Raw genomic sequence first — 26160 nt, forward strand, 5'->3', positions numbered from 1 at the left:
CTCTCCTGGCAGGGCTCGGAGGTAAGGTGTAATTGTGCCGGTGCAGTACTCTCGGAGCCAGAATTTCCTATTAGACACAGAGATGAGGAGTGGATTTTAGCGAACTGGATGGGAAAGCTGTTTTGGTCAATCCTCCCTCCTTCTCAGTATCATAGTCCTTTTAGCTCATGTTCTCTGTCTCTTTTGTCCCCCTTCTCTCCCTTCCTGATCCTTGAGCCCACCCCATATTTCACATTTCTACCTGTTTCGCTGGTACTTGACAAGACAGGATTTTGTCTTTTGTCTTCCCTGGCATTGCCTTTTTTCATCTTTTGGAGAGAAGGGCAAAAAGAGGATGAGGGATTGAAAGTTTGTGGAGGAAAGTTTTTGGAGGACGTTTCTGGATTATGTTCACAAGGCACAAGCTGCTCACAGTGTGAACATGGCACGTTGTCAATGAGATCTATTTCCATGACGATTATTTTTATACTCCAACAATCAGGGAGCCGACAGCACAGTACCACAGGAGGAAAAAAAAAAAAAAAAAGTCCTTCTTCCAATTCGATACACACTCTGTAACATTTTAGCAGTAAATAATAACAAAGCCATGAGGGAAAATATAATGACAAGATATCAACCTTCTTTTCTGGCGTCACAAATTCCCATTCTAGCTCAACTAAGTGTCCTGTTGAGTTGTCAAGTGTAAGTGCACCAAACCTCAGGCTGCGCACATCTTCTGATCAGATGCTCTCCACTGTTCAGTGTTGCGGTAAATGCAACATCTGATGGCTTTCTGAAATCCAGCGTGTTGGACAGGTGAGATGCTGCAGCGAGCATCACTTTTGAGATGTGAGTTAGCACCATGTCACCCTTCCCCATCTGTACGCTTTCAAGATTGTATGTTCGGCGTGTGTGTGTGTGCGCGCGCCACGCGTGTGTGTGTTTGCATGTTTCAGGGCGTCAGAAGTAATTCAGACTGGTGTTATACACTGTGTGTCCAAGAATTGTATTAAAAACTCTTGTAAAAAAAAAAAAGAACATTTGTGCAGTCTATCAAGAATATGGCAACTAAACAACAGATTTGGAATTCACTGCTATATTCAGTGTCACTATTTGACTTGGTGTTTGGCAGACTAAAACAGGGTGCAGATTGAGAGACAGTGTCACAGGGAGAAGGAAATGTCTTGCCTCCTTCATCTGCCATTTAGATTGCTTCCATTTATTGCTTTCCTAAACTTTTTTTTTCTTTTATTCAAACCTGAAAGAAATGATCAGTCATATTCACCTCCTGCTTTACATAAAGCCAGTGACAACTGACAGGCTCTGTCAGATACATCAGTACATTTCAGCGCGTGTACGACTCCTCTCCCAATGTCTTGCGTGCTCAGTGGGCTGCTGGAGGGCTTTCTGTTAGACAGAAGGGCTCGGCTGCAGAGTGGGGTGAGAGCCAGGCATCTTGATGATTTTTTCGGGGTGCATCACCATCTCTCTGGAAGTGCCAAGTATGCACCAAGGCCATGCCATTCACTGTAGAGAGTGTGTGATAGGGGCACGCCATCTTCCATCTCTTCCAGGCATCTCATAGTTTCTAAAACGAAGATGAATCTGGTTGCCACATTAAAGACAAATGCTGTGATTTCTGCTAGCAATAAAATTGTAATTCAGTGAAGCTGTAATGAATGCAGTGAAATGGTTGTCTAGTGAAACATTTTGTGAACTCGATTAGAGGTGCTAAACCATTTATTTGTGAAGTCTGTTATTGCAGACATAATTTGTGGTGGCAGCACAGTTTACCTAATTTTATTTATGTATTCCCTTGGTCAATGTTGTTTCTAAATGAATGTGAGATTTTTGTCTTATTATCGTGCGCTAGTGCTATGATTCTGTAAAAAAAAAAAAAAAAAACAAGGAGAAAGAAAAAAAAAAACCAGCCACATGCAACTGTCTGCTGTGTATTAACTAATCCATTCAGTTTACTGTTTCCATGAATACTAGTCAAATAAAAAACATCCATAGTAAGTGCAAATTAAACTGTCTGCTCAATTCTCTATACTGATAAATTGTCAGAAGTTCTGAATCTTAATTTCAAATGTCTTAACGCCTTTTTTTTCTTCAGTGAATTAACTTGTAAAGCACATGTAAAGCTTAATTCAACTTGGTTTTCTGCTTTTCCTCTTCGCCTTCCCCCCCTCTCCCCAGTCTAAATTAACACCACATAACACTGATCGATGAATCCCTGCTAATAGCGTTAGACGTTTTGTTTTAAAATACCAGTGCCCAGCTGGTGACTCCTAGCACTCATCTGTTTGTCTCCGTTGTACTGATCTCTGTCTCTCTTTCTCCCTTCTCCGTTGCTCATTTTCTACCTCTCTCCATCCATCCATCCATCCATCCCTCCTTACCCCCGTCCTTTTCTCTCTCTCTGCAACTCACTGTGTTTGTTTTCCAGTCTGGAGGGAGGGGTAGGTGGAGAGACAGGGAGACGGAGGGGGGGGTGAAATTTGGCCCAAATCCTAGGTATCACATATCTGACCATATTTCAAGCCCAAATGAAGCATGTTAAAAAAAATCCCTTTTTTCGCTTTAAAGGTCAGACATTAGTGCTGGTAAAAATTGATCTGTGGATTTATGAATTTAGCCCCGTTGTTGGGGCTCCTTTGTAATGGAAGATTCAGTGGGGGAAGCTTAACATTGCATTGTTTTGCTTTGACAACGCAGCCACGAGAGCCCATGCAGCTGTTCCCCATGCTCACAATGGCAGATTAATTAACACAATCATGTGGCGCTGGCTCAGGCTCAACAGCCAGGTCTGCTCAGGGATAGATAGGTAAATCCTATACATGCATTTCCAGACTACCACTGAACATTCTTGTGATGCTCTGCCATAACTAGATAGATTTGGTCATTGACTGGTCAGCTGTAGGCATAAAATTAAGGTTGAATAGGGGGATCTTTTGCTAATTGCACTGATGTTAAAATCGCGGCGAGTAGGGTGTGGAGTGCGCGCACACACACGGAGGTTCGCGAATTTCCCCGCGTTTCAGCCCGTTTTTTTTCCTCTTATGCAATTTAAATTATTTAAATGGATGCAGAAAAACAAAATGTATCTTTGCAACCATGTAAATGTGTTGATGTGTGTGTGTGTGTGTGTTCATGTGCACATTTGTCTGCTGAAGTACCGGCGTGTCTATAGGCCTGTGTGTATTTATGTGCACATATGTTTTTATGTCAGCCCATATACATGTACGTGCGTGTGTGTGTGTGTGTGTGTGTGTGTGTGTGTGTCTGCTAGACGCTCCTCTCATCGTCAGCCAGTCTGGAAAGCCGTTGCCATTAGATGGAGCTGTTCTAATTAAGATTCTGCCGGTCGACCTGTCTCTCTTACTTACTCTTACTCTTACTTCCCTGTCATTTTAAACTCTCTATTATGCCCCGTGGCTTTCAAAAATTATGTATCTTTTACATACAGTTATCCATCAGGGACAGGGAGGAGGTGGTGGGTGACAGATTGGGCCCGGTTTTTAAATTATTACCGGACTCTGTGATCTTTCTCGATTGATCATATCACTCACTTTACGTCCTTGCTGTCACTCTGTTAGCACCTTTTCTTTCCTCCTCATTCCTCAACCTCTCCTCCCCACCCATCTCTTTTTCGTTCTCTTTTTCTCCCTCCTTCCTTACGCTTGTTCTTTTTAAAAATGTTTTAATATTTCATCAACCTCTACCACACACAAACACACACACCTCTCCTCGATGTTTTGCATAAACATGACCGCAGTTTGTCAATATTTTACCCTTGGCCCATTCCCCGTGTTGATATAATGATCACTTAACAGTCAAGAGTAAGGCGAGGAGGAAATTAGGGCGTCGGCAGCAGAGAGGACAACAACACTGAAGCAATTATGTTTCTTTCAGCCCAAGCATTCTCACGTTAATGAAATCCCTTATCGTTAGGGGAAGAGGAAGGTGGGGAGGGGAGGACAGGTGCACGAAATGTACGTTGTTCATTTATCTTATTCTCTGAAATGAACGGAAGGAGCGGTGAGAATAATGTAGAGATAAAGTCCGGGCAACAAGTGTGTGTAGTATTTTTTTTTTTTTTTTTCATATTGCTGGCCCTGCATTTTGCAGTGACAGAAGAAGCCGAGAAAAGAGAAAAGAGTTTGTCAGGCAGATGAATGAGAAAGGAGGAGGTGAGGGAAGAAGGGAGGGCACGGTGTATCACATGTTAGCATCTTCCTAAAGGACAAATCGAAGACACTCCCCATGCTAACATTCAAAGTATTTACCTTCCTGCAAAACGTCTGCCCTTTTCCTTTGTAGATGAGATCAGCCATTCTTGGAAAGTCATCGAGATCCAACTGAAGACCTTATGTCAAAATGGGAGTAATCAGTGTCTGTGTAATTAGCTTTTTTTCAGAGTCTGACTAAGAATTTGTATCAGAAATGTTCATAGAGGGTTCTCGGAAGAAAGCTATCGTGTGTGCTTTTGTGTGCGTGAGAGAGAGAAGAGTGGGCTACATTTAATAAAGGTGGCTTGTCCAAAATCTGTGTTTTTGCTCGACCATAATGACAAGTCATTCATGTAGAGTAGTCCAGGTGTGTTGTTTTATGTTTCTACGTGTATATGAGAAATCACGAGAATAGACTGTCTGGAATCCGGGAATATTAAGACCACGATGGTGGGATACTTTATGAGTTAGAAATTTAGAAGAATATGTGCTTAGAGCCAACAGAAACAAACGTCATTAATTTTGTGCCCATATTTTAAACACATTTTTTGGATTATTGCAATGAAAAACAAATTCACTATGTTTGTTTTCATATGAAATAGGATATAATGTCAGCTCCACACTGGACACAATGTAAAAGTTTACAGAAAGAGTACATTTTGCTGGTTATCTTGATATGTGGTATGTTGTCGAACACTGGGGACTTCATGACCTATTCAACTAAGAAGCAGGAGTGTGAACACGGGTGAAGCAATGAGTAAAGATATTACAAGTTTGATCTGTATTCATAACGCGATGACTTCGGTTTGTACAAATATGTGACAAGCATCGCTACAAAGCATCACTTTTTCTTGTGATATGTGTCCTATATCTATGCAATGATGAGTTCAAGAGTAATTCGACCAAGAATAATGGGTGTTAGATGGACACAGAGCTGTATGCAGATTGCAACTATGATTCAATTTTATGTAAATTTGAAATAATTTTTTCCCACCAACACTTTGTCGCACAGACAAGCAACTGGCATCATGGGAAAGATCAAGTCGTGCGGTTTCAGATGATAGGCACGCCACCTCGCTGCAATGAAGACTTTCTAAAAAAAAATTAAAAATCAACCAAAGAGAAGGGATAAGAATTTGGTCACAAAGTGCATCCGTCTGGTTCTAAAGGTTAACGGACAAGTGTGTAGGATTTAGTGGCATGTAGCGAAGAGGTGGCAACCAGCTGAATGCCCCTCCCTTGTTTCTTCCTTCCCAAATGTAGGAGGACTTTGGGTGGCTCCCACTTCACTATGAATAATACTAAAAAAAAAAAGAAATATGCAAAAAAAGCCCTCTCTGGAGCCACTCATTGGTGTAGCGCTGCACACCAGAACAACAACCCGCCACTTTGTTTGTGAGGAAAGAGAATATTTACATATTACATGATTTGGTTTCAATTAGTATACGTTTATATAGGCCCCTAAAGTCCAATAATGGTTTGTTTTTTTTCTATCGTGGTTCCAAATATGATAATTCTTTTGATTTAAGGTGATTTCAATGTATAGTTGTGTTGCCTTGAGAAAACCCTAGCTTTTTAAGTGTGGTAGATCATTTCACCTTATTAGGCTCGATGTGATGATAATGTAGGGCATCACCCTGGTCTTATCCATTGGCTGTTTATTAAATACTGTCTCATTTAGACAACTTGGAGTTTCTAACCAGCAGTTTACTAGATTGAATACTTCATTTTCCAGTAAAAAGAGCCACAATAAGTCGCTTCCACTCATATTTTTAAAGCATCCATAACAAGCAAATGTTGCCAGTCCCTCGCCTCTTGTGACATTCAGCTCTTCTCCACAATGAACACTGCAACTATTCTGAATTGTTTTAATTCTACTTTTAGATTAACCTCATTCCTGGATATTTTAATCATGTGTCCCAAAAAATTCTCTGACAAACTTTTACCCATATGAAACTCAGCCAGTCAGGCAGAATAAGACGTCTCTGTTTTGGTACAGTTAAGGGAGCATTTAAACTAATCCACCTTCCTCCCTTCAGTTTTTTGGACCACAGCAGTGCGCTCCTACACCTCTACATATAAAACTGTCCTGACGAGAGGAAAATGCAGACCAGAGAGGTAAAATTATGGTCTGAGGAGGAATCGGCTGCTTGTCTCCAGGGCTGCTTTGACTGCACCAACTGAGACATGGTTAAAGACTCTTGTAATGACATTGCTGAACTCACTGATGTAATCTGCTCTTATGTTACCTTTTGTGAGAATCTGATTATTCCTACTAAAAAGATTAAGGATTACCCTAATAGCAAACCTTGGCTGTCTGAGGTAGGTCTCGTCTAGAGAGGAAGAAACTGTCCTTCAGTCAAGGAAGGGGCTGTGAAATGCAAGGGGAGGTGAAAGTGGAAATCCTAAGAGCTAAAAAATATCAAACCAAGCTACACACTGACTGATAAAAACCATGCTACAGCTTGGTCAGATTTGAAAACAATTACAGACTTACAACAATTTAAGAGCACACCAACATTGCTACATAAATCCACCTGAGATGTGATCAGTTTGACTTCAGAGATGAAGCTGAAGGGCTAAGATGTAACCGTAAATAAACTCAACACTTTGTTCTGGAGCAAACCAATGTTAAAAAGTCTTTCTTTTCTCTAAAGAACAATAATTTGTCACCAATATTGTCAGGACCAAGGCTCTCAATTATGTCATGTGCAAGGTTATATCCTCCATAACATCTTTCACATGTCTCTGAACCTATAACGTGTACCTAACCCATGGAATCAGGCTGTGTTCACCCCTGTTTCTAAAGTCAGGAGCCCCAAAGCTTTTAATGACTTCAGGCTGGTCGCCCTCAGCGAGAACAGAGCTTGCGAGGGAAACTGAGCATGCTCTGGATCCTATGCAGCTTGCCTATAGGGCACATAGAGGAACTGAGGATACCACAGTCACCCTACTTAACCTTTTGTTTCAACACCTACAGGCAAGTAAAAACTATACTACATTGTTTATCATTGATTTTTCAGCAGCCTTTAACACTATCCAACCCCACATTTTAGCCATGAGGCTGACAGAGCATTTTGAGTTGAGTCACATTCTGGTGGGTTGAATATTGGATTTTTTTTTCTCTCTCTCTATTTGACAAACAATACAAGCTGTAAAAGTAAAAGGCAATTCATCACATTCATTATGCTCTTTTACTGCCACACCCTTGGGCTGTGTTCTTTCACCTTTACTTTATATTCTGTATACAAACATGATCCGATGTAACCATGAGAACAGCACCATATTGAAATTTGCTGATGATTCAGTCATTGACAGTCTGCTACATGCCAATGAATACAGTCATGGCCTGATGAGTTTGTCACTTGGTGTGACGAATCATTCTTGGAGCTAAACATATCCAGGAGAAAGGATGCGATTGTAGATTTCAGAACTCATGCTTTGATCTATGAAACTACGATCATTAAAACCAGGCTGTGGACTGCGTTGAAAGCTACAAGTATCTTGGGACAGTCATAGACTCAAAATTGACCTTTGAGAAGAATTGTTAATCAGTGTGTAAAATGAGACATCAGCGCTTGTTTTGTCTCAGAAAACTGTTCTGTTTCCACATTGATAAAATCGTGATGATCCTCTTTTATTTGGTTTTTACTGAATCAGTCTTCCTTTTCATGGTTTGGGAACCTGTCTCTGGAAAACAAAAGTGACCTAAACCTGATTGTAAAGTGGGCCTGTAAGGTTATAGGTGAATCTCAGTTCATTCATTCAGTCCTTTACTCTTCACATCTTACTCCACGCTGCTTTAAGCGAGCCCTCTTCTTCAGAATGCTTTCCATCTATTACACAGTGAATTTCAGCTCCTTTACTCCGCCTGACGGTGAGTGGCCCCTTTGAGAAGAACAAAATGGTACAGAAAATATTTTGTACCTGCAGTCATTGCACCACTAAAGCTAGGACATAATGTATGGCACTTCCTAGGGGGAAATTTTATTTTCTTTGTTTAATCAGAAATAAATCATCTTTTTATTTGGAGATCACTGAATTCTAACCTGTTTCTCAAAAAAAAAAAAAAAATCAAATTTATAAATAAGAAAATTTCTACAATTCAACTATCCTCATGTTCACTAGATGTTCTTCCAACTTACTTATTTTAAAGAAATACTTTATTCAGTTTCTCCATTTATCCTAACCATTAACAAATTCTTCATCTCATCTGTTCAAGGGTTCACAGTCCAACCACTTCTGAAAAATCCAACTCTGGACCCATCCATTTCTAATGACCTCCGCCCAATATCACAACACCCCTTTTTGGTGAAGGGAATAAAAAATAAAAAGTTGCTAAGTGGATCATTGATTATATGAATTTCAACGGCCTCTTTGATCAATTTCAATTTAATAGAGCATCTTAAACATTGAGTTGGTATATGAGGTCCAGCTCTGGATTGGTTTTATTTGTACCTCTCTAACAGGAAATTCTCTGTGGCCATTGGTAACTGTAATTACTCCACATCCCACTGCAGTTATGGAGTTCCTCAAGAATCAGTCTTTGGCCCTCCATTATTTTCACGTTACCGCGAGTTCAAATCCTCCAGAGTCATCATATTAGTTTTCATTTTATCCAAATAAGTCACATTTCTCATTAACTCCAACAACACAACACAGAATACAAAACTGTCTTGTCGTTGTTAAAACCTGCTTTTATCAAAACTACCTTTAATTAAACTCAGGAGGTATTATCATTGATCCAGACTCTGCCAACGAGCACATTTTCCACTTAGGCTCTCTGTCCTCCTACATTAAAATTCAACGCAGGAATCTAGGTGTTATCTGTGACAAAGAGCTTAATTTTGATAACCAGGTCAAGTTGGCCGTTCAATAGTTTTCTTTGAAATATATCAGCAATTAGATCGTTTTAATTCGCAAAGAACTTGGAAACTGTTAGATCCTGTAATATACTATCACATCCCAGTCGGTTTCCTGTAACTCACTGTATCACTGCCTTAACCAAGCTGACCTATCTGAATTCCCATTGGTCCCTGCTGCAAGACTACTCATTCAATCAAATAAAGGGATCAACGTAACACCAGTTTTACCATTCAAACACCTATATGTTTTAGCATTTATAAGTTGTCATTTATAACTTTTTTTGGAAAAATGCCATTTAAATGAACTTATTATTATTATTCTTACTACTATACTAACTACGAGATGACAAATATCGCCAGTATATTCTATTATGTTCCCTGAATTTTGCAATCTATTTCAATTCTGAATGGCGTTAATATTTTATATGTGCTTACTTCCAGTATTTGTAGGGACTTTGCATGAGACCAGGTGAGGAGAAAATTTCCCATGTTACCCGCAGAGGGACAGGAATGATCTCACAGCTAAGATACCTCTGGGATGACAGTACATAAATAAATAAATGCCCCAGTCCTTGTTAGCTGCTGCTATTACTAGTGTTGAGCTGCAGTGACACTGATGTCTGCTTTGGGCTGCTGTGCTAGGCTTCTTTCCGTCACTCCTGTAAAGGAAGGCTATCTGATTGAAAACAGATCTGGGGCACTGGGTGGGTTGGCCCTAGCTCGTTGGATTTAATGACCCATTTCCTCAGCTGCCTCATGCCACAAGCAGTTAAAAGACAGTCAAGGTGCCCAGAGGTCCCGTACCATAGGGCCGGGGGGAGTACAGAGTACACTAGCTCTAGCGACAGAGTGAGTAATTCAGAGCGACAAACCCTGGCTACCAGGCAGCAAATCAAAGCCCATTCCCCCAGCAGGAAGTTAACAACCATCCACCATAGTCTCAAGTCAGATGTTCAGTGCATTCCAGGAGTTATTTTGTGATCAAGTGTTGGAAATCACTTCTCTTGGTGTCGACACTTTCAACAGCCACCAGAAAAAGTGGTTGCATTTCATGCATCCAGTACATAAACAGTATCTTGAAATACAGCGTTCACTTTTTTAGGCAGACCTTACTACTACAGGGTTTGACCGGCCATTATTATTCATCTGAGGCAGGACAGATCCATGTTTTTGTGTTGTTTACGCCAAATTCTGACCCTACCATCTGAATGTCGCAGCAGAAATGGAGACTCATTAGACCAGCAGCGTTTGTCCAATCTTCCATTGTCCAATTTCGATGAGCCCGTGCCCACTGGCTGTAGCCTCTGTTTCCTGTTCTTAGCTGACAGGAGTGGCACACAGTGTGATCTTCTGTTGCTGTAGCCCATCTGCTTTAGGATTCAATGTGTTGCGCATTTAAAGATGCCCTTCTACATGCATCGGTTATAATTAATGGTTATTTGAGCTACTGTTTCATTAATATTGATTATTATTCTGAATCTGGATGCATCATGTGGATTCTTTTTTCAAAAAATGTCCCTACGAATACAAAGTCCAAGATAAAATTGAACAGTGCAGTGCTGTTAAATACACATCAGACAATCCTGAAATGAATTCCTTGATATTTAGGGCAGTAGCATTCAGTCTACAACAATAAGTCCACTTGACCTTCTCCACAAGTACAGCGATAGTGCTCGAGACCCCGAGGAGAAACCTAAAACATCCACACCAAACTTCCACCACTAAAAACTTCAGCACTCTCTGCCCTATCAAGCTAATGATCAATTATTAATATCCACAATCCTCAGCCTTGATGTGGCTGCTTGGATATAGAAAAGCAGGCAATTATGTGCTACTCTGTCTTTTGGGTTTTGGCCGCCTCCATCTCCGGCCTGCCTCTGCTTCTCCATGCGTTGAGCTCCCCTATAAATATATAACAACTAGTTCCTCTTAGCACACCACAAGTTCTTATTGGGGCCCTCTCATTGCAGATATCCAGATCCAGATTAATTTGTAATTAGTCTTGAGTTGTTGAGCCTCTGAAAGATAAAGGATTCCAACTCCCATTCTATTCGCCCCAAACACTGACGATCACTTAAAAAGAACAAACGCTCTCGCACTTGATAAAAATAGCTTAAGCTTGGACTTATTTGTTTGGCGACAAATGCCAGACACATATGTCTGAATGGCTTGGGTGATGCTCGAGCAGAGAATAAATGAGTTGGTCTATAATAAAACTTGTCATTGTGTCTCTCTGCATGTTTGTTTGTAAAAAAGGGGGAAAAATGCTTAACAATTCATCAGCTCAGCACAGGCAGCCCTGGTGTTTTCTCAGCACAAGACATGTCTGTAGAAGCATAAAGTAAGAAGCTAAAAGGGAGAATTAAAAAGTTGTCTTGCTTTAAATGTTTCTAATGCAAGTGTCTCACCGTGAGATGCCCTCTGTGTGGCTGTCTTTTAAACTTCCTATTAATTTGCCTCCAAATGTCATATATCCCTCCACAGATAACAAGAGATGAATGGGATAAAATCATATTAGGTTTTTTTAGGCAGCATGTGTGTGGTATAAGTGTTAAAAAATCATAAAATAGATTTTAGTCATTTAAGAGCACAGGGGATGTAGGCAGGGGGTGAGGGTGGGATGGGGGCGGTGGGGGGGGGCGTCGGTCTATTAATAGTTGAGTCATCAGTGCCTCAATGTTCCGAAATGGCAAATTGTTAGATCCCCAATGGTGATTATTACTTGCTGTCAATGACCTTCATAACAAATTAAAATTATGCGACTGGGACAGAGCGTGCTCTTTAATAGGCGTTATGCATGGGATTGTGTGTGTGCATGTTACTTTGTGCATGCAAATGTGTGTGTGTTTTGTATGCGGGTAGCCAGTGGGTGAAGGCCTCTAGCATTTAAAAAGTCCCCTCCCCTTGCTAACAACTGGGTCCTTCCTCTCATTTATTCTTAAAGTGCGGCTCTATCTCTTGTGGTCATTGTCTCGTGTCCACACACAAACACACACACACACACATTCATACGTGCGTTGACAGGGTGTTTGCAGCTACAGTATAAATCTTTTTATTTCATTTTCTGAGACACTGGACAAGTTCATAGAAGAAGGAAAACGGGACACGTCCTTGGTCTCTGGATTTATTGCCTGACCAGACTATGTGACTCTCGGTGACTCACACACAAACACGCACCACAGTATGTATGCATGACATGAAGCAGATTTACCCACCGTAGCTCCCCTTCCAAAGAGACCTTGTTAAAAGTGTTCATCCCGTGTGGTAATATATGTCTTTAAGTGCGCATTTATGCTCCCGAGCTATCGATCACTGTACATTCCTCACCAGATAATTACTCCACCTTAATATGCATCCTTAATGAGGCTTAATTGATTCATTTTCATTGATGGAGAATAACGCCACTAATGGCTGCGGTGTGCAGAGCATTGATGCCATGTACAGTATAGACTCTGACCAGTGCCAGATGGATTGAGGGTGGGATAGAAGTGGTGCTACTGTAGCTCAGTTTGATGATTGGCCTATTGTGCTTGCTGTTGATTTAGCATGCTCAGGAATGAATAGGAAATCAATGGTGGCTTAGGGAGGAGTTCTACTTTATTCAGCGTTAAAGAGACAGTGCAACAGGGTGCTTGTCATCTTTAGGTGGCAGTCTTTACTGTGTGTACAGTAGGCTGAGGTGACTGACAGAATCACCTTTGCTTGTTTCCTTTTCCTCAAAATTCCTTTCCTTTACTGATATTGTTGTTATATCTTCTCTTCCTTGCCTCTCCACTTAATTTAATTTTGTTAGGCTTTTCCTGTTTGTCATGCCATGCCCATTTTTCCCCTTTCTTGCCTTTCCATCTTCACACCTTTACACCGATCGTGTCTAATGTCTTTGCATTTGTCTCAATCTTGTTTCTCTTTCCCTCTACTTCTAAACATTGCACTCACCTGTCCGATCATCAATTTCCTTTATCTTCTTGCTCCTTTTTATTCTATTTATCTCATGTTTCCATTTTAAATCGTTATTTCTATCTTTTTTTTCCCCCTGGTGTTTCTTTGTTTGTTTGTTTGTTTCTATTTCATCATTCTGTGTCGTTTACTTTATCCACCATTTTCATCACAATCACATCTTTCCACCATTTATTTTTCCTTTCCTTTCCTTTCCTTTCCTTTCCTTTCCTTTCCTTTCCTTTCCTCTCCTTTCCTTTCCTCTCCTTTCCTTTCCTTTCCTTTCCTTTCCTTTCCTTTCCTTTCCTCTCCTTTCCTTTCATGTCCTTTCCTTTCTCTATCCCTGCACTTCCAGCAGTATCCCAGGTAAAGAGACAGCGACCTAGTCATCCTTCACTAATGGTAACCACACCACTTCCTGCCAACACAGACTGAGAGGGGGCATGATGAATATACACCCTGATTATTATAGCATTACACACACAAACGCACACACACACTCTGGCAAGCGTGTGTCCACACAAACACACAGACAAACACATTAGTAATTGCTTTTGTCTTCATGTCCTAAAAGACACCTACCTCTGTCCCCATCTGCCTTTTGTGCTCTCATGCATACATGCAGACAGTGGTGGACAACGCATACACATAAATGCACACAAGCGCACACACACTCTCTCTCTCTCACACACACACACACACACACACTCATAGACCCTCAAGCATCATCCACAGCCTCTCAACGGGGCTATGATCACCCTGCTAGAATGATAAAGTTAGTGAGACATCAGTGCTCCCTCAGACATTTCTATGTGCATGTGTGTGCATCTCTGTGTGTGTATGTCTTTTTCCAATGCTCTTTGAAGCCTGAAACAGAGTTGAGTAGGGGGGAAAACAAAGGTGGGCCAGTGCCAGGGAGAAACTTATGGCACCATTCCTCTTCTCCTAGCCGGGCAGAGGCATAGTCTTTACTGAGGGAGAGAGCCACCTTCTGTCAGTTTGGGAAGGGGTGGGGGGGGTGGGTGGGTGCTGGGGGAGGTGGGGAGTTTGGATCGAGAGGAATGGAGAAGAAAGTGGGCAACGAAAAAGCATGCTAAACAGTAAAGGCTCGCTTCAACATCTTCAAGGTTCGGCCCCTTCAGGAATGACACTGTTTCTTACAGATTTCGCGAGCGTTTTGAATAAGCACACAATGTCCTTCACCTAATAGTTTAGGAGAAATAATCTTCGCAGCGTGAAGATCACACTCCCTGAATGGATATCCTGCACCTCCGTACCCATATCATTCAAGAAAGTGCTTCAGACAAATAGCTTTAACACAATTCTGCACAATAGAAAACACTACCCTTTCATTACCCACATTGAAAAAGAGAACTATCTCTCCTCCTCCTGTCCTCTCTCCCTCTCCCTCTCTCTTCTTTTCTTTTTTTTTTTTTTTTTTTTCTCTCTCCTCCACAACTCTAGTCTTAGTGCGGGTGTTCACTAATAAATATAAATGTTTGTGATTAGCATCTCTGCAGCACAGGTGCATGTTTGTTGCGAGGGGAGGCTTGTTCATTAATTTTCAGCCATGAAAAGTGCAGTGCGCCATGAACGGAGAGTCCAAATCGCACACACTGATAAATGAACGCACAGATTGTTAATGTACCATTGTAAGGCTGCTCCCTCTACCAGCTTTGAAAAAAAAAAGGGCCTGCTGCCAAAAGCAGGGCTGAGCGCACACACCGGCATAAACACACACAATCTGAGAGGTGTGGCAGGACCCTATTCAGAGGTCTAGATTAAACTGAATAGAGCTTTAGAACGGGTGTGTTTTTTTTTTTTTTTATCCTTATAGCCAAGGATTATTTTGATTATATAGAAAAGACACCCCCTGGTATGAGGCCTCTGGCTTGTGTTGTCTAATTAGATTGGGTAGAACTGGTATCTACTGGTAACGACAGAGCGAGGAACCTTGTGACCTGGTATAAGTGTGTGTTGGCTTGCTCAGGTATGTCGATCGGGCCTTGCAGATTAAGGAGAAAAAAAGATTTTGCGGTAAAAGTGAATTTGTTTGGGTTTGTCTCAAGAATTTACGCCCTGCGTGAAGCAGTCATTTGGAAAAAGCACGGTTGGTAATCCTCAAAGTATTCCTTTTACTCTCACCATGAGGGTCGTGATCATGGTTTCATATGTGGATTAACCCCCTTCGCCGCCCCCCCTCAGTCTCTGTGAGCAAATTTGCTTGGGTGCGGACACCACTTGTGCATTATCAAAATTAACCACATACTGTATATTTTAATTAGATAATGCATTGTAAATCTAGAAACGATCCTCAATATGTGTTTTTTGAGATACAGTTGCAACTGTAACGTTCACAACAGAAGAGAGAAAATACTGAGGAAGAGTAAACAAAGAGAAAATAAATAAAATCTGCCTCAAAATGGGTTGTTTTTCAGGAGCTGCAAAAATGTTTTATTAGGGGACCAATGAACACCTGCCTTAAAATGTCGTTTCAACATCTCCCGAATGCCATTTTGCTTAATTGACTTGGAAATGGCCCAAATGTATTGCTGAATGCGGTCTAATTAATATTAATAATAAATGCCATTATTAACATCAAAGAACATCTGGTGCCCCTGTTTACCCCACCGCCTTATATGTAACACATTCTGCTGCTGTTTTAATCTTACAAACATTGCAGGGGTAAACAAAAGCTTGCATTTCCTTTATTTAGATTTTTTTTTTTAGGGTTTTATTTTTTTTTTTATGTTCTCATAATTTACTTGTGCTTTGGTCTTATTTCTGTTCCTCAGTAGGGTCAGTAATAAAATAACAAGTATGAGTGTGAGGATGCTGTATAAAATTTAGAGCACAGTTGCTCTTTTCTCGTCGCCCCCATCCTTTTTTTGTCTTGTTCTTCTTCTTGATCTAGGTCTGGTTGTTGTAATACCTCAGAGACTTCTCAAATCCCTGACGTATTCCCATAGGGGGGAAAAAAAATAAAAAAAAGAGGGAAAGAAAGAAAAAATAAAATAAAAATTAAAAAAAAGCATCCGCACATTAAGAGAGCCTTGCATTAGCACTTTCGAACTGCCCATAAATCATGGGCCAAATAACTTTAATCTAAAATTTCATTTAGTAGTCCTTGTCAGGTAGTAAAAGGAGGGGGATAATGCAGTGGTGTTTAATGATAATTGGTGTTTGGTTAATAAATTCTGCAAGTTCAGATTACGTTCTAGCAGTGGCTGGAATGCTAGCATCAGCAGTGTAACTAAACCTCAAATTGATTAACTCGCATGAACCAGACGTTCACAAAGATGGCAATGGTCCAAATCAAAAAAAGAGTGAAGGGAAGGGGGTGTTGGGAGGTGTGTGTGTGTGTGTGTGTGTGTGTGTGTGNGAGAGAGAGAGAGAGAAAGAGAGAGAGGGAGCGCAAGCAAGCATCAGGCCGGATGGTGTTGTGTTGCTCTGGTGTAAAGAAATCAAGTCCCCCCGGGCGCATTTTTAAAAGCCTAATGCCTTTCAAATGATGTCATCACGTTTTACTCTTTCTCTCTTTCCCCTACCACCCTCCCTCTCACCCAATCTCTCTTAATATCTTTCCCCCTTTCAAACTGTTTCTGCCCCCCACCCCACCAACCCACACACACACACACACACACACACAAGCGTGCAAGCACAAACACGCACACACTCTCCACAATCAGTTATTTGGCTACAGGGAGAGGCCGATGGGCTTCGACAGGAGTCACGTGACACATTAGAATAATGGCCAAGCAAAAAGCAAAACATCTTGTGTTTTTATGACTGATGTGCTTTTTCCCCCCTAGTTTTATTTCCTGAAAGTGATATCATACTAATCAAAACCACAGAGCGTTTAGAGTGCAAAGTGTGATTGAAAGAGCACCATTAAGGAACTGGCAACTCCCCCTGCCCACCAACCTGCACCCCTGGCACCATATATGCACACACAATCATTCGCTTTTGCTGTTTATTTTTTGCTGTTGTTGTTGATGATTTTTTTTTTTTCCTCTCTTTCTTTTTCCTTCTTTTTTTTTGTCTTCCATTAATGGAAACTGGGTGTGGTCGCTGTAAAGGAGTAGGCAGCATGCCCTATCCCAGGGGTACCCACGTGAAGACTGACACACACACACAAAAACACACACACACAAACACACACGCAGAAAGATCCTTATCAATTTATATATTTGTCAGTCAGTTGCCGAGGCTGCCTTGGTGGCGTATCCCCACGGTGGCGATGCATCGGTCGCTCCGTTGCAACATTCTGGTGACGTGCGGTCAGAAGGGAGTGAGGTGTCTTACACACACAAACACTTACACACGCATTTGCACTCTCGTACACAGTTAGTCAGAGGGGAAGTGTGTGTATATGAGAGTGAGTGCAGCAGACAGCAGGCAGAGTGACTGATACTCAGCCTGCCTCCCAGATGGCCTGCTCAACTCTGCTCCAATCTGATCTCAGAGCCTTTGTTCTGGCATGTTCCATTACGCCGCCGTGACACCAGTAAAGGCAGAGGGGAGAGGAGCTGGTCTCAGATCAGATACAGCTGAATTATACATGTATTTCTCTTTTTTTTCCCCCCTCTGTGATATTCTTGTACTAGCACAGGCACAGTTCTGCGTTTGTCATGTTTTTTCCTGGGGTAGAGGCAAGAGAGGAGTTCATAGACAATAGATAAAAAAGAAAAAAAAAAACTGTTTGAATGTTTGAGTTGAATTTGGCAAAGAAGAAGTAGTAGTGGTTTGAATGTTTAATTAAAAGATATTCCTTCGTGATTTTATTCTTGATATGAATTATAATCGTTTGAGGAGATTAATGCCAGAAAATAAGGTTTGGCTGAAATAAAACATGTCAACTCAGCGGGGACCTCTGACACTCGCAACAAATTTAGACAAGAGACGTGCAATAGCTTGTAAATACTGATCTTTTACAAAATATCAAAAATTCAATGTGATTTTTTTCTCGACAGTGCTGCGCTTACCTGTGATATATTTCTAAGTTTTCCTCTTTCAGTTATAGGGGAACAAACATCTGGAAATATGTTAATTTTTAGATTTTGCTTTTTCTTTTAATGAATTGGTTTAATTTTAAATACACCTAGGCCTTCACTGGCCTTTAGTTGATATGGTTTTACTATGCAAAATGATGACCAAGGGCCCCTTGTTTTTTGTTTTAATTCAAAATCTAACTAATTTGTCATCATGAAAATGACTCAGAATGTCAGTACAGCAATGTGAGAGCTTCCTAGCTGTATAGCGCTGTGAGCAGTGAAACAGTAATAGTCACTGGTCTTCACTTAATGTTGTGTCTTCTACAGCAAATCTTTGCATAAAAAAAAAGGAAAATAAGGAACGAAAATCAATACTCAGAGGATAGTTACGGCTGCATGTCAACAGGCGATTCGAGCCTCTCTCCCCACATCGCGCACCCCACTGTGAACGATGATGCCTAATATACGGTGTGACCTTCAAAATGTCATAAATGTGTTGTGCAATAAAGTGTCAATATTTGTGGTTATATGGAGCAGGATGACTTTTACAGTAATTGGAACAGCCGCATTAAAGCTACGGATCAGTCAACTGATTAAAGACATGCATGCTGGACACTCAGCTAGTGTCTAGGAATGACGTGCACTCGCTCACGTGCGCGCTCCCATCACATGCCGATACACGCACAACGAGAAAAGCAAGGAAGCACGCCCAAAGTTCTGTTTTACCTTTCTTTGTAGTGTGCACTATGTGTGTGCGTGTGTGTGTGTCTGAAATGTGTGAAGCCCATTTATTATTGAAGGGCTGTTATATGCCAGGAGAGCTCACACTCATCCTCTCAGTAGTGTGTCTTCCTCTTACAGGAGCACTATTAACCCTGACACACAAGGACATGTCTGTCTGTGTGTGTGTGTGTGTGTGTGACAGAGAGAGAGATATGCATAGCTTGTGTGTGTGTGTGTGAGTGTGTGTGTGTGTGGTCTGGTGTTTGTCCTGCTTCTAATCTGTGTTTTGGATTTTTTAATTTTAGCCCCATCTGGGGTGGGCAGGTGGGCCAATGTCTGTTACACGATGCGGGGAATCATTGCCAAAAAGGGATCTGTACAGTAGACCACTCAAAATATGTTTATGAGGAGGCAACTATGGCTACAGTATGGTGCAGTCCTGGACCAAGTACTGGGGGAATTGTATTTGTTTTTATTTAATTATTTTCTATTCACAGGACATGTTTAAATGCATTCAAATGAAAATGCAAAATAGTCGGGTGGGGGTGCAGTTGACATGCTCACACAGTACTGAAATTATGCAGGATTTTTTTTTTTTATTTTTTTATTTTTTTTACCTGTGATATGTTACATATCATTTTGTGTTTAGTGTAATTGTCAAATTTCCTTGAAATGTTCGCTATTTTTAAGCGGATTTAGGTAGATATAATGACTTTTTTTTTTTCGTCTTTCTTTTCAAATTCCCAGGTTCCTCAACAGATTTTATTAGTTATCATTTAATTGACATTTTGGGGAGACAATTCCCAGTGTGTGCTTCTGTAAAGGTGGAAATAATGGGCAACCATGTAGAACGCCCCCCCATATAAGATTTGAACCAAGATCCACATCTGCTTTTAAAAACCTCCACCACCCCCCTCACCCCCCGTTCTTTTTCCTTGCTAGTACAGTACACAGAATTAAACAATACAGTTGCCAAGCCCAAGTAGAAGCAGCTGGTATTTAGTATCTGCGCATTGTCACAGATTTACATTTAGGTTGCCTTTCAGTTTCAGTTGTGATAAATAGCCTTCAGCCTGATAGCAGCATTGCTAGATGGAGTTGTGTGTTTAGTGTCAGTGTGGAAGAGGACTTGCTGACTTGGGTCTTTCCATTCTGTAAACCTTATTTGACTCCCCCGACAGAGGAGGGTGGAATGGGGTGGGGAGCGTCAGAAAAGAAAAAGATTAGGCTACTGTTAAAAAATGTTCCTTATTGTGCGCCGCGGTTGCCAAAGTGGGTTGCTCGATTTTGATTCTTTTTTCTTTCTTTTCTGGGCCCCCCTCCCCTTTTCCCTATACGCATACCAAATCATGTCCCAGATTAGAAAATAAATAACGTTTTTAGCTATATTTGTGCGTCTTTGGGTCGCGCACATACCGACATGCTAAACATTGAAAAAGAAATACTGTCGCTCGTGACCACAAAATTCAGAAATTTTCACAGTGCCCAGCTCCTTTGCCTACCAGTACAAATATCACACATGTGGCAACGGTCCCACAAATAAAGACACTTGGAAAATAAAAGAAAGAACCACAATAAAAGAAAGAAATAAAGAATCTTTTACTTTGCTATGAAGTCTGTAAATCTGTCATGACAGTTCCGTGCTGTGTGGGTTGATGTTGAACCTCCCGCAAAGTGACAGCCATCAAATGTTACTGGAACTAGTACAGATATTTTAAGTTTACAGCTTCAAGATACAAAGACACATAAAGTATGTGTCGTATATTCCTTTTTTTTTTTTTGTTTGTTTGTTTCTTTCAAGTTCTTTCCCCGTGTTTTGATCTTAACTGTGTTCCGCGGGCCTTTAAATGCTGCACATCACAGGCTCTTAACTATTAGTACAACAAGGCCAGCGTATACAATCTGATGATGACACCCTCACCTCAGATTATGCTGCTGTCAACAGATTCCCAGGTTGTCATCACTCATCTTTAGATTCATATTCGGAAGGTGATTGTGTTGATAACAGACTGCTGTTGCACTAAACTGTGCATCATCGTTTTTTGGCGTGCGGAGGAAGTGGCGGAGGGCTGGGTCAAAACTGTTATCACCCTATCATATCTCTGACAGCTACCTGTCAAAATCAGGTCGCAGGAGATGCAAGGATATCCTGCGATGCTGACAAAGCCAAATCTAACTCTCTCTTTTTTTTTCTTCTTCTTCTTTCTTTCTGCCTGTCTTATTTTGCATTGTTAATTTTCACTGCAATCCAGCATATGCGTAATAGGAATGATGATGATAGCAAAGGATAAAAAAAGAAAAACAGGAGGAGAAAGGCAGCGGAGGTGGTGGTGTTGAGGGTGTGCGTGCTTGAGTTAAGCGGGCGGAGGGGGGGGGTGTATCTCAGAACCATGGTGTTTCTAAAGAAACTGAAAAGCTTATGAACTGTCAGCGTTCTGTCAGGGAGGAAAATAGCGTGGCCCGTGAACTCGTTTGATGTGTTTGACTTTGTGTGGCGTTTGCACATTTGAGCAAGGGAACCGAGGGACAATGAGAGACAGACAGAGGACAAAGAAAAAAAAATGTGTTGTGTTGTGATGTGTGGAGGGCTGGTTTGAAGTGACACTCAACACACCTTCCATTTGTCTCTCCCTCCTTGTGATGTCTCTGTGTACGCTCCAGATGTTGGGGAGGACTTGGGGAAGGCAGCGGGGAGCATTCAGCCGCCTCTGTCCCAGCATCGTGAGCGGTGTCTAGGCACATCCTCCAAGGATTGCCCGTACTGTGGCAAGTCCTTCCGCACCTCCCATCATCTCAAAGTCCATCTGCGAATACACACAGGTGAGTACATCCGCTGTCACTTCCCTAGCAAAGTGCCTGGCACAGACTGCATTTCTTCCACAATTAAACATTTATTGTACTTCATGCAAAATTTACTTTACTACTTGTACTGACATTTCTTCTGGGGTTAGACTGACATATTGGTTTATGAATATTGGCCTAATCAGATATTGGAGTCAAACTGCCTCTGATATGACGCATATGATGCAAGATTCATTGATTGCATATTAATTTTGTAAAAGAGAATACTGCATTACTTGTTCCTGAAAAAGCCCCAAAGGAAAAAGAAAAAAAAAAGAAAGTACGAACGAAAGAAAAAAGAAAATCCTACAGTACAAAGTACCTCCATCAAAATTAAGTGCACAGATGGTCACAGTTTCTAAATCACAGCATCACAATGTCCTGAAATTAAGCAGTACCATAAAAACCCAGTGATCCCAGTTCAACAGTAACACATACTGCAATTCTCACCTAAGTCATAATCTTGTTTATTCCACAAAATGTAATCCTAGAGATATTTTCTGTGCAGTCTAATCAGCTGTTGCATTGGAACACATTTTCTTCAAATTGACATAAAGCCAAATTAAGAAAACTATTCACAAGTAGGAATATGCGTTTTCCTAACAGTGTCCCTCATTTAGGCTTAAGGCCATTGTTATTCTGTTTTTTTCCTACTCATCATTTCATTGAGCTCTAATTAACACAACAAGGGTTCAGTGTCCTCCAATGACATCACTCAGAGGGCAATTTCACACTCTCTAACTCTCAATAACTTTCAAGGCAAAACAAAGCTGGCCTGTCCACAATTTAGGGATATGCGTGAGATGGTGTGCCTAATAGATTTAGCTTTATTTTTTCAGTCAAGCGTCCTCACCCTCTGAGCTGTGCTCTCTCTACCCGGCCAAACATAGTTGGCAATAAAGACGATGCTGATTCTGACATCTCACCAATCAGCGCTCAGGCAGTTCTGTGATAACCCGTCCCCTGGTTGTTGCTGGGAGTCTGCAGTCAGAGTAATGATGTGGACTGTGGACAGTAGCCAGGGTTCTAACCCTCTGCAAGGTATGAACGCCCCACTGACTATCCAGGTTAAAGTCACAATTAGACTATGCAGAGGACACCTTACAACAAGGACACCTGGTTATAGTCGGTGGGCCTTGTGTGTAAAGTTAGAAACTGCCCACCTCTCAGTTCATCTCAAAGAGAACTAGTGCTTCCCAACTGGAAAAACAGTGTGATATGTTGACACCTTGCCGTCCAAGTGGTGAAAAACACTTAATACTGTTGGGACAGAATATATTTGTGATATATGAAACATAAAGCTGGTTCAGCAACACACCACTCTGTCTTTCATTTTACACCTCAGTACATGAAGGGGACTCTACTTGTTCTGGTGGTACTCAACATTGGCATTGTTCTCTAATTATCTGGTATAGATATACCAAAGGTTACTGGACTGCCCAAAAAAATCTCTGAAAATGGTAAAAAATGCTCATCAGAGTTTCAGAGAGCCCAAGGTAGTGCCTCCAACCTCTTGGTTTTTCAAACTTAGTCCAACTGCCCTGATGTTTTTGTTAGTTTCTTCTGTATACCTTACAGGGAAGCAATTATTAAGTGCCAGTGGAGATGTCAAGGCAAGAATACTCTCAACTGAACGAGGGGAATCCCTTCCAGCTGAGAAAAAAAATAAAAAAATAAATCTGGTTTCTTTTCTTCTCATTTTCCTTCTCTGTCTCATTTCCTTTATTTTCTTCCTTCTCCGTGTACTTAAAAGGCAAAGTGAAGCCCCTCGTGCTTTCCTCAACAAAAGGCACATATTGTACTTTGGATCTGGAATGAAATTAGAGGAAAAGCTTCTGTAGCATTCTAACACATCTGGTGCATACTCACAATAAGATTTTCTATGTTAAATAGCACATCCAGGTCACAGCTAGGCCATCCCCAGCAACACTACAGTAGCCGGTGGTGTTTTTTTGGAGGGCATCTGTTATCTGGTGGTGAGAGAGCTGAGTAGTACTAAGGATACCCATGAGGGCCATATTTTAACATGGAGGAAGTGGAGACCTCAACGCAGGCCTGGCGTTAACTCATTTGGCAACTAGAAGGCTGATCTAATTTCATCCACAGCACATTTTGCAGTTTTTTATTTTATTAGTTCTTTCATATCTCAAAAAATAGAGTAAAATAAAAAGGCTTTATCTGGAGGCCTCTTCAAAAGGAGCAAAAGTGAGTAAGGATGTTGTCTTTTGGAAAGGAATGTATCTTTGGATGTGGGCCTATCTAAGCACAGCTTCACCATAGTCTTTTACACGTGGGGAGGAAAGAAAAAAAAAAAAAAAACTTGATGCATCCCCAACATGTGGCCTTTAAATCATTCCTATAACCTAATCATACCAGCTCCACTGTGACATCCTGATTACATCCACAAGATGACTTTTACAGCGGCTAAAGATCCTCTCTGTGCTCTGGTGACAATGCAGAGAAATTCACTGATGACAGCCGAGCTCTCTCTCATCCTAATGTAATGTGAGTGACACAATGGAGTTGCTTACCAAGCCGGTCGAGGCAGCATTGTGCAACGCAACGCAGAGATTAATGAGCGACTAACACCAGCTTGAAAGGAATGAAGTGAATTTAAATTTCTCCAAAAGTTAAAGAGCTAATGTTACAGTATTAATTTCCTCTTGAACAGTGAGTGGGAAAATATCCATTAGCAAAATTAACCACAGTTTTCTAGGTAGCTAACATTGTGCGGCTGTGGCACTACAGTGTGGGGCCAGAGCTAATGAACACACTGCAGAGGGTGATATTTCATTATACAAATTAATGCTCACATTTTAATGGGAAAGTCACATAATGAATCTAGGCTTCAGTGACAGCAATTAGAGGCCCAGATTGTCCCCTTCTGGACAAGGCACTATTTAGCAGTAAGCAGCTGTGTGTAAAAAATAAAAAGGTCCTCGCTCTTGACAATAGCCACACATAACTTCAGGCAGGGCCGCATAACCAATAAGAGTCCCTGCTCACCTTTAAATCAGGAGAGAGGGAGACAAAGAGAGGGAGAAAGGGAAAGAGGAGAGGCAGGACTTGCCCATGTCACTTAACCTTAACCTAACCTTGTAATCAGGATGAATCAAGAGGGACCTGTGATCTCCCTCTCCATTCCTCTCACTCCTTTGGGCCCCCCCTTCTTCCTTTTGCTCCTATCTTCTACTATCTGTCTCCAGAAACATTTTTCCAGTGCATTTCCTATTTTTTTCTTCTCCACTACCTGTTTCTTCCTCACAGTTTCTGCAATACAGTCACAGTGTTCATTTTAAGATTGCTTATACTATACATTTATGGTGTGATTTCACTTCTATGGCAATTGAACTGTCCTGACAGGATTAGCAGCATTGTCTATTCACCACTAACTTCTTATTAAATGATAGTGTGGCGATATTAGACGTGCATCTATTCCTATAAAAAGACCAACAATTAATTGATGCTTTAAACAAACAATATAACCCGATGTATCTTATTCCTCCGTACCATTAAGCTCTATTGTTGTCCAAAAATTATTAAAAGTATATAATTGAGATAAACTGCTGTACTGTGTGACACACTCACTGTAATATATTTTTATTAAATCTTATTGGTATATCATCAGTGCTGCAAATACGTACTGGAGCACCACATGGGGATTATTTCACAGCTAAAAAAAAAAAAGTCTGAAACAAATGTACTGTTTGCTGTTTTGAGTAACATTTAAAAACAATAAAATAAATAAAAATACAGTACCTGACTGTTTTAGTTTAAAAAAGCATATATGGTGTCACTTTTCCTTCTATTGTGATTGAACTGTTAACCCAGGCAGTACTAGGGGCATGCTCAAGTCACTGCTACTCACTTACTTAAGCAGATATGCTTTAAACAGCTTCCTCTGTTATTCAGGCTCTCTAACACCCCAGCCAGTGTTTTTGAGATTTATTTCCATCCTTCCAGCCAAATACAAATTCATCTTCCAGTATGTCATATCTATTAAGCCATTTTAACAGCCCCTCTGTACAGGTCTGGAGTATTTATCTTTAATTGTTTCTATGGCGCTGTCACAATTCACACAAAGCCAGATGAAATCCCTACATGCAACATAAAGTGCAAACATACTGCGGAGGCGCAGATCTCAGTACGGCAATCAGGAGAAGGATGATTTATAGCCACAAAGGTGTCACTTAGATGTTTATGTGTTCTAGTTGTCAACTCCCAGCTAAGAAAGTCGCAGTGGTGCAGTCCTCATCCAACTACCAGTCGCTGTTTGTCCGGGTCAAAATGTCCACAGTAGTTCAACAAAGTGAAGACAGACCACAGCGAAAAGTTTACCATTCTATTTTTAACTCCCATATAGCAATTTCCTGGTTTTGTGGCGGCAGTGATCTGTCATGTGGCTGGGAGGTTGTGCTGTTTGCACTGATATCAATTAAAAGTGGATTAACGGGTACATAATGACCTTTAGCAGTAAATTGTGTGTAATGTTGCAAGGCAGGATACAGTATATTCCCCAGATGTCACACCAGGCCCCTGACGTATGATGGAGCAGATGTCTTAGCCAGTCCAAATGGCCCTCTAAGACAC

General features: G+C 41.1%; 1 protein-coding gene across 2 annotated transcripts in view; it reads left to right on the top strand.

Annotated features, from left to right (window-relative positions):
- Window positions 1-26160, top strand: part of znf536 (zinc finger protein 536) — a 207483-nt gene that overhangs the window by 129713 nt on the left and 51610 nt on the right. For both annotated transcript variants that reach the window (XM_008279351.1, XM_008279352.1), the window contains exon 6: window positions 21391-21549. In XM_008279351.1, the coding sequence (XP_008277573.1) occupies window positions 21391-21549 (159 nt within the window). The remainder of the gene's footprint in view (window positions 1-21390; window positions 21550-26160) is intronic.

This window comes from Stegastes partitus, unplaced genomic scaffold (assembly GCF_000690725.1).
Source record: "Stegastes partitus isolate 25-593 unplaced genomic scaffold, Stegastes_partitus-1.0.2 Scaffold156, whole genome shotgun sequence".
Taxonomy (NCBI): domain Eukaryota; kingdom Metazoa; phylum Chordata; class Actinopteri; family Pomacentridae; genus Stegastes; species Stegastes partitus.